Genomic DNA, 9,556 nt, shown 5'->3' with positions numbered 1-9,556 from the left:
GAAGAGAACTTCACGCCCGCAGTTTACGCCGCAATTTTTAAATTTCAGGTGCTGGGTTTTGAATGTGTGAGTGTCCTACGAAAATGAAGCACGCATTATGCACGTGCAATAGTGTGTGTAAACTAATACACCAACATTAAATGAGCGTAAATGCATAAACCGAGAGCAGTTTTCAGTATTCGACGTAAAGCGTATTCTTGACACGTGTGGAAGTTTAACCCGGATTCTTCCTTACTCGAGTCGGTTACCTGCTATCGCCTTACCCGTTATGTATTTCAGTTCCCATTATTTCTGAGTTCCCTGGTTCCTGTCTATACTTTTTATGGTTGTTTTGTCGATATTTTGTTCGAGTCTACTTTTCAATACTATTATTCATAGATTAAAGAATATTATTATTGTTAATTTATGTTACTTTTAACCTAACGCAATACCTATGTAGTTATTCATGTATGCCAGTCGTAAAAATCTCCCAAGTTACCTTTACACATTTGTTATTGTTTTGAGAATTATTTTAACCTAGGTTATTTATACTTAGGTACATGTATTCTTAGAAAATTATATACCCTTCATTAGCACATTCGCATCTGTAATGTCACATTCTACGTATAGGTATATATGGTTAGAATGGTTAGATAATAGCTTCCTTAAAACCTTTCCCGTTGTCTGTTGATTTTATATTCTCATGAAACCCATGGAACGAATCATGCAGTCACACCAATAACTCCGCCACATATCGATTCTGCATGCCTATTACATATCGCATTTTGTCTCTCGATTTATTGCAGCAAAATGCCCGATCAGTAAAGTAAGTTAGACTCGCTCAATATTCAAACACCTATTGTCTGCAGCGCCTGATCCCGGGAGATAATATAAACAAGAACACATCAATTAAAGCGGTTGCCGGAACTCGGAACGAGTTGACTTGAGATACCTCCTCGCCCTTCTGAGGTCCGCGCACTGCCGGACTCGTGAACCCGACCATATGGCGGTAGTTTCCTGCATTTTGTTATCTAAATTATAGAGAAGTAAATCGACGTACATTGGGTACATATCTAATAATAATTATTAAAAAAATACATTATTTAAATTGTCAGTATCTCTTCTTGCAGAGTGCCTATATTTATTTATTTTATACAGAGCCTAAAAACTAGACCTGAAACAGCGCTCGAAATGGAAAATTTAACGAACCGGAGCACTCGACAATTTTCTGAAGATAAGCATCTACTCGTTGTTATAATTTTGTATGTGAATTTTATAAAAATAAGTGTGTTAGATTTTTTTGTTATATGACGTATCCTCCTTCATCCTTTGACCTCAGACAGTCAAATTATTTTTTCCACGAGACGGAGCGATAATTTTACCGATTTCAAGAACCGGAATGGCGCTCCAGTGCGCTCCGGTCCATTCCGAGCCCTGACCTGAAAAATCATTCCATTCAAAGATTTCAAAAACAACATTGAAAGTAAGTATTTTTTGACATGTTATGTTTATTATTTTACATTTATATAAATATACGATAATGGTGACTTCAATATAACAATATTGTAATCGTAACTATCGTGGGTATTATTATATATTCGCTAACCAATTACAATATTTTGATAGGTGGGTGGGTATACTGGTACCTATCAAAATATAGTAGGTAGGTAGGTAACGTAATGTTTTTTAATAATAATTATAAGAATTTTTCCCACAGTTGTCATGTTTCCCTGGTAGTATTTTTTGTAACACTCATCCAAGCAGTACTTTTGATTTTCTATTATGAAACCAACAAACAAAGATAATAAATACATAATATTATATAAAATTTTAATAGTAGGTATATATATAATTTATTTATTGTATTGAAGATGGTACCAATAATTGTTTATTATCTAATAATGATTAGAGTTTACGATTTGTTTTGTACAGCAATGCTGCTGAGTGCAAAGTTCGCGGTTTTTGTATGAAAGAGCCAAGCCTTCGTACTTATATCGCGGGCCGCTTCTGCCATCTGTGCAGCTATCGTCTAAGTACGCGAACTTAATCGCGAGCGACGTTGCCATTCGTATCGAAATGACCGGTTCGGGTTTACTCGCTGAGCCGAATAACGCCGAGCTAGTTCGTGGCCGCATCGACACTGCGAGTCGCGAGCCGCCATCTTAATCAGTAGTCAGACAAAATCAAAGTGTTTAAGACCGCGTGTGGAATAATACGTTTAAAATGACAGACTTTCGTACATACTCACGTAAATTCATTACCGATTTCATCGAATGCTTCCGTATAAATCCATGTTTATGGAATGTAAGCCTTCCGGAATATAGAAATAGGCGATTGAAAGTGTCATCGTATCACAAATTGTTACGACTTGTTCGGAGGGTTGAATCGAACGCGGATTTAAACTCCGTGAGGAAAAAAATTAACTCACTGCGTGCATCATACCGCAAGGAAAGACAAAAAGTACGCTATAGTATGAGTCGATCTTCTAACCCTGATCAAATACACCAACCCAAGCTTTGGTATTTTCCCATGTTGCAGTTTTTGGACAAAGATACAGAGGACGGTAAATACATATACTTTTTTTATACTTATAATGTATTTATAATATATACCTACTTACTCCAACTAGGTAGGTACTCCAATAATGCTTATCGCGCTGAAATTGTCATTTGCGTAGTATTACCACGTGCTTTGCTAACTGCACCGCGCGGATGAGGTTCGTGACTGGTCGCAGTATTTTATATATAGGGTGACGATATTTTATTGGGACCAAAATTATGCAGATACATTTACGTCATAGTACCCAAATATACAATTTTCTTTCTCTACACATTGTACACAGATTGATATCATAGTATTATAAATGGAATCATATTATAAGTATACCTACCTATCTGGTAGGCGCTTATGCATGTTTAACATTTCGTTTAAAAACAAAAATAATAAAAAAAAAATGGCGACGGGGTATCCCTTTTCTTTAACAATCCATTTTGTAGTTTTTAATATTTCGTTAAAAATGAAGCAGTGTATTGTTAAAAAAAACTAACACTAACAGTCTCGCCATGTCTCATCATCGTTCAATTTTATGGGCCGCCATATTATAAATCAGTGGTTTCCAAACTTTATGTTACTACGCTTAAAAAAAATCTAATCAAGGCGCCTCCTCCCCCTTTATTTCATTAAATAATACAGACACCTTTTAAATCGGCATACTAATACAAAAATGAAAAAAAAAATATATAAAAATAAACAAGGTTTTACTACTTATATTATATTAATTTTTAAATTAATTTGTTTTTCATGCGATGAATGTGTTTGTTTATCAGCACAATCAATTTCAATAGTAGTCAATCCAAATTCACCATTTTTCATTGACAAATGGATTCTATCATGGGCAGCGCTCGAAATGGAAAATTTTACGAACCGGAACGCTCGATAATTTTATGAAAATATTAACGTTGTTATCTAATTGTGTATGTATTTTATAAAAATAAGTCTGTTAGAATTTTTATTATATAACATATCTAGCTCAGGAGGTCAAATTAATATTTCCACGAGACGGAGCGATAATTTTGGAGATTTTATAAACCGGAACGGCGCTCCGGTGCGTTCCGGTCAATTTCGAGCCCTGATCAAGGGCCCCACACCCTGAAGCGGGCCCCCAGGCCAGGATCTTCGGTGGGCCCACCTACCTATCGCTGAGGTTAAGGGCTCTAATGTAGTGTTTCCTTAAGTATACACGGGAGTTATCATTTAAGTATATCAAACATTAAAGTATTTAATAGCATTAAAACAAAGTAGCGTCGCAGGCGACTTTTTTACTATTAATAAAATAATGTGAAAAGTACATTAGTAAACTAACCAACAACTCAGTAAATAGATTTTTGTTTGCTTCAATATATTATCTGGCACAGAAATCATTTAAAAGTGGAAACATGGCGGAACTTATTTTTTTGTAATTTTGATTTCCAAAGGACTATTTGTTTACGTATACCTTCACTTTGTTTTTTTAAATCAGTGAATGCATTAGTGGTCCTTGCATTGATTTGACCCTTTTATTTCATTTTTTCACGAGATAGCCAGCGCACTTCAGAATACTAGGTATAGACTTGAGGTATTATAAAAGTAGTCTCCATATTTTCAGACAGGTTTGCAAACAACCTTTTATAGGACTGTTTTTTATAACTAGCAGTCATTTTACAAACCTTGCATTTGTAAACTGCAAACCTGTGGCTACATTAATTATGTTAAACTTTTCGCGCCGTTGTTTGTTTCTACACCCCTCGTATAATCAATAGGTACGAATATATCAATAATTTTATTCCCTCAAAAAACAGTAGCTACCGCAGACAACGGAATTTTAACACTGTCTTAAATTGATAGGTACTATAATTACCTAATTTAAAAATATATTTTGATTGCTAATATATTTCAAGATGGCTGCCAAAGAATGTAGTTCCTATCACAGCCACTGTGCAAGATTTTTCCCGGATTAAAAATAAAAAAAGGTTTTTTTTAATTAAGTTTTTGACTTATAAGCTCGGGGCCAATAATTCCTCCCCTGATAATAATATAACTCAACCTTCTTAGGATTTTGTTCTGTACTCGCATACATACATTTTTTTCTAGACTCTATTAATAATTCAAATATAACGAAACAAGAAGACGAATCAAATCATTTTGATGATCAGGACGATGATCAAGAAGATGATGAAGAAACCGGCACTGCCGAACTATGTGACACGCAAGATGATTCTGTGAGACACAAAACTGAGGTAGGTATGCACCTTATTGTTTCTAACATAAGTAACATAGTTTAGCGTTCAACAAGATTGTTACAGATAGGACCCTGGAGTTTTTTCTAAAATTGTGAAAGAAATGAAACAGTTGAAATACCTACCTAATTATTTTATTATGATTAAAATATGTATATTGGCGTAGAGGCCCGACATACTGACTGATTTCGTGTCCCTCTACGTTAAAAAATTAACAATCTACTTAATTTTAATTCCAAAATAAATTTATGCATTCAAACAATTTATTATTTATATTTTGTATACTTTAAGTATACATACAGCACATGGTTTAATTGAAACAGTCTCCTTTCTTATAACTTACAATACATAATTATTTACAGCGGTATACCGACGTCCTACATATTAATTTAATATTTGGAAAATAGCATTCATGAATTTATAATAAATCACGAATAGGTATAACGGAAGTGGATTGATTACAATTAATAAATAATAAAGGTGGTTTTATTAAAACTCTTCAAATGTATTCTATTTATATATTATATACATTGTATATTTGTAACGTGATCATGACCTCATCGTATCATACCGTCATCGTGAGCTGTCATGCCGAAAAGAGATGGCCGCATAGCATTGAGTTCAAAAAATATGCCGCATTGTTCGTGGAGCACTGCAGAATGCAGACAGTGTTTCACAATTTTAAAAAAACATTAATATATTTAATATTTGATAGGTACAATTTGTCACTTACCTGGCACTAATTTGGCACCTACCGGATTTAAAAAATATGTGAACTTATGAAATGAATATCTTTCTAATTAATTTACCTACCTACCTGTTTTCTTTGTATTTATTCCGGTGGTTTTTATTACGTACATATTCAAGCGTTTTATTTAGAGTTGAATTTTATCTCAATACTATACGGCCAATGGCATACGTACTTACAAATTTCCGAACACGTTGTAGAACAGTTTTCTGAAATCCATTACATCAGGATATAATCATTTCAGCGCTAGAAATAGAAAAGTTTACGAACCGGAGCGCTCAACAATTCTCTGAAGATATTATAGTTATCAAATTTTATGTGTATTTTATAAAAAATGAGTGTATTAAATTTTTATTATATGGCCTATCTAGCTCAGATGGTCAAATTATTTTTTCCACGAGACGGAGCGATAATTTTACCAATTTCACGAACCAAAACGGCGCTGCGGTGCGCTCCGGTTCATTTCGAGCACTGATCATTATTAAACCTTTATTACATCTGAACTCTTTGTTTTTTCAGACCCCCTCACTGCCGTCTGACAACGAATTACTAGATCCTCTGTCGTTTAAACGCAAAAGATCAACGAAAAATGTACAATACCTAAGATTGGTGGGACAAAAATATCACAGAGGTGAAGATGAATACGACGCCATAGGTAAAAACATAGCAGCCAAACTACGTAAAATGGCACCATCACAAAAACCAGTAGCCGAGAAGTTAATAAGCGATGTTATATTTGAAGGACAAATGGAACAACTTATGCCAAATACTACACTATTTACACCTAAACATTGATAATATCATTGACATCAAGAACTATTTGATTTATTATGTTTTCATCGTTATGTGTAAGTATTAATTAAGTAGGTACCTACTAAAAAAATAAATTGTGAATTTTGACAAAATAAACTTACTTTGAGATAATATTTATTTATTTATTATTATACCCTTCACAATAATATGTTTAGTGTAATTTATAGACTGTGCCTTCATTTTGATTACTTTATCTTCCATTTCACTTCAACTTTTTCATTCTGGTTTTAATACTGAGGGCCGTATGTATGAGATTCCCAAATTCTTTATAAGCTATTTAACCGATTTTCCATCGAATAGCTTATTACACTCTTTGTGACGTAAGCGATCTGACGTCACGCGCCATTAAAAATGGCTGCCTCAGCTGTCACTTTCAAATGTCATTTTAATTTTGCATTCATTGCAACAAACATTTGGTTGAGGCCCTTATTCGTTTTGTAGATTCTGTAAAACATTTGCGAACTTTAAAAACAGTTCCTAGTCGTGCTGTTTACAAAATACGTATAATTTTGATCCCTAGTCTATAATCTAGATAGTAGGTAACTGATAAAATGCCTCGCTTATTTCGCCTATTTCGCTTGCAATATTTCTCATGGAGACATAAGATGGACTTACGTAAGATTACGATAAAATATCTCCGCTAAACCACCGCAAAAATATGTATCTACTGCTGTATCTGGCATTAAAATATACAATTGTAAGCATTCTGCGTTCTTCAAAATATTACGGTACCACCTACCTACCTAGTTAATTATTGTAAGATAACTGTAATAAACAAGGCACAACTCTCAAATACACTGGAAACATCAATAGTATCATACGGTGATTGGTATAAATGATAATATTATACAGAGATCATTACATATTATTGTCTTAAATCATTTGCATTTTCTGTCATTTATTCTTATTCTCTTTTGACATCTCAATAATTGAAGTGAAGTTGGTCATAATAATATTCAGTGTTGCCACCAAATGTATTCAGTGTTGCCACCAAATGGAAAAGTTTACTGGCAATACAACCTTTCGTACAGTAGAATAATTATAAAATACATGTGATAAAATAGCTGATAAATTATTTAAAGTTCATAATAATTATTCATGTATAATTATTAAATTTATATGGTACCGTTCGCACACTTTCAGACACATTTACAATTTCAAAATTTTGAATTATTTATCGGGGAATGAAATTTTATAGTACGAACACCATGACACATGATATGTCACATTCGTGACGTCACTTAACAGCTAATTACGTTTTTACTCATGCATACAAACGTGCAGTATATAGCCTACAAGGTTTTTGGGAATCTCATGCATACGACAGTGAGTTAATACGTTGAAAGCATGTTAGAGGGCTCACACATCAGAACTCGCCGCAAGCGTCTTACGACGAATTCGTCGATGTGACGTCATCGTAAACCAAGAAACAAACGTTATCAAATGGAGCTTCGCAGATTGGCCGATGCAACTGCGACGCTGCGACGCTCCTCCATGCGACAAGTTGCGTTTGCTATAGCCTGCATGGCCTCTAGGCAGATGTGCAAGGTTGTAGCATGCAACATTCGCCGGCAGCAGTGATGCCAACCGTACTATAATTATAGTACAATACTATAATTTTAATTAAGCAAAAAATGAAAAATACTATAATTTTACGGCAAATATACCAAAATACTATAATTTTAAAGGATTCTAGACGAAAAATGTTCCTGTACTACTTATATCTTTTTCAGAAATACTATAATTTTTTTGCCATTGTACTATAATCAGCATAGAAAAAGATGGCAACACTGGCCGGCAGTCTCGGAAGTTTTGATTTATGGCCGTCAGGCACACAAGGCGAGTTGTGATGTGCGAGCCGGCTTAGGCACCGTGTCAACCGATTAAGACCAAGGGTGGTACGGGGCGGGTTTTGGTGGAGGGAATTTAACTTCAATGTCTACTTTGTACGTCAATTCTTTTACAGGAAGCAGTGTTGTCATATTTTTATAATGCTGACTTTAATACAAAGATGTAATAAATATAGTATTTTGAAAATTTAACACAACAGTACAATTCGTTTTGAATCCTTCAAAATTATAGTATTTTTGGCTTATTCGACGTAAATATAGTAAACTATATTACTATACATATTTCGCGGTATTGTTCGGATGGCAACTCTGACGTGATGTCCACTCGTTATGGAGCTACGTGGACTAGCACTTGCATCACGAAAATCGCCCAATTTGAAACCGGTTAGAGGGAGGCAATGCGTAAGCTATGCATGCACTGCGATGCGTTCATCGAGCGAACGAGAAAATTCCCGAATGTAAGACAGGGATGATCATTCATCCATTTTATAACTTACTTTCCACGGGCAACATAGAGTGTTATCCTACCCCTAGGCCTGAAGCCCATATTATGATTGAAGAAAATATATTATTGTATACTTTGAAAACTTAATTTGATACAAGTTTTTTAAAATTAAATTTGAGTTAATCGTTGTAGATGCGAAGCATCCCTTGAAATATTCGATAAATATTACACAATTTGTGGTAAATATTACATAACTTTACTTCTTCTAAAGCTAAAGGTTCTATTATTACCTATATATTCCTTGATATTTTCACAGATGGTTGTTATTGTCCATATTGAGTATATAATAAGAGGACGCCATAATTATGTTTATAATATCGAAGATCTGATACTGTGTAATAAATAACCACATATCTACAATACTGCCCGCCAAGATTAAATTAGTGACAAAATACTTAGTGCATAATTATGTAGCAAATATTAAATAATATATACTTAATATTTTTTTCAGCAGCATACCTATAAGCAAAAGTCACCGCACACCACTGCTACATACTTACATAGGAACTTCAAAAATCTGTATAGAAATGTCTTTATCCAAGTTGTTATATCAGTAGATGAACACCGGGAATAAAGTATTGCATAGCCACACATAATCGCATTCCATGTATCAGCGCTTTACAAACTTTTTTCAGTTATAATGTGACACATTTTCGTCGTTTTATGGTCGGTCCACGTGCACTGAAAGTTGCTATGAAAGTGCCGTATCTTGCGGCGAACCGAAGATCGTTTTTCAACCCAGCCAAATTCTGCCGCAGGATACAGTGAATTTGTGGCACCTCTATGGTGCATGTGGACCGACCCCTGCTGATATGTGGCTTCCTTAAGGCGATGTCTTTACATACCAGAGGCACATAGAGGAAAAATCCGAAACTTACAATTTGAG

The 9,556-nt window shown here is 34.4% G+C and overlaps 1 protein-coding gene across 1 annotated transcript; it reads left to right on the top strand.

Annotated features, from left to right (window-relative positions):
* The first annotated feature begins 2,144 nt into the window (after positions 1 to 2,144).
* Positions 2,145 to 6,430, top strand: LOC147078357 (uncharacterized). Its single transcript, XM_085960555.1, has 3 exons — positions 2,145 to 2,542; positions 4,609 to 4,754; positions 6,022 to 6,430. Exons 1-3 carry the CDS (start codon positions 2,203 to 2,205, stop codon positions 6,295 to 6,297), a joined length of 762 nt encoding a protein of 253 aa, XP_085816681.1. The 5' UTR covers positions 2,145 to 2,202; the 3' UTR covers positions 6,298 to 6,430.
* Positions 6,431 to 9,556: the final 3,126 nt, after the last annotated feature.

Source organism: Rhyacophila brunnea, unplaced genomic scaffold (assembly GCF_057557595.1).
Source record: "Rhyacophila brunnea isolate RB1 unplaced genomic scaffold, BYU_Rbru_1.0 scaffold_11, whole genome shotgun sequence".
In the NCBI taxonomy this organism is placed as follows: domain Eukaryota; kingdom Metazoa; phylum Arthropoda; class Insecta; order Trichoptera; family Rhyacophilidae; genus Rhyacophila; species Rhyacophila brunnea.
Note: the sequence above shows the minus strand (reverse complement) of the source record. Positions and strands in the feature narration are given on the sequence as shown.

Bases quoted from the DNA above. Each gene is read 5' to 3' on its own strand.
- LOC147078357 (XM_085960555.1), top strand. From the start codon at position 2,203: ATGACAGACTTTCGTACATACTCACGTAAATTCATTACCGATTTCATC. The intron at 2,543-4,608 runs GTAAATACATAT...ATTTTTTTCTAG, and splicing joins GGACAAAGATACAGAGGACG to ACTCTATTAATAATTCAAAT. The intron at 4,755-6,021 runs GTAGGTATGCAC...TTGTTTTTTCAG, and splicing joins CTGTGAGACACAAAACTGAG to ACCCCCTCACTGCCGTCTGA.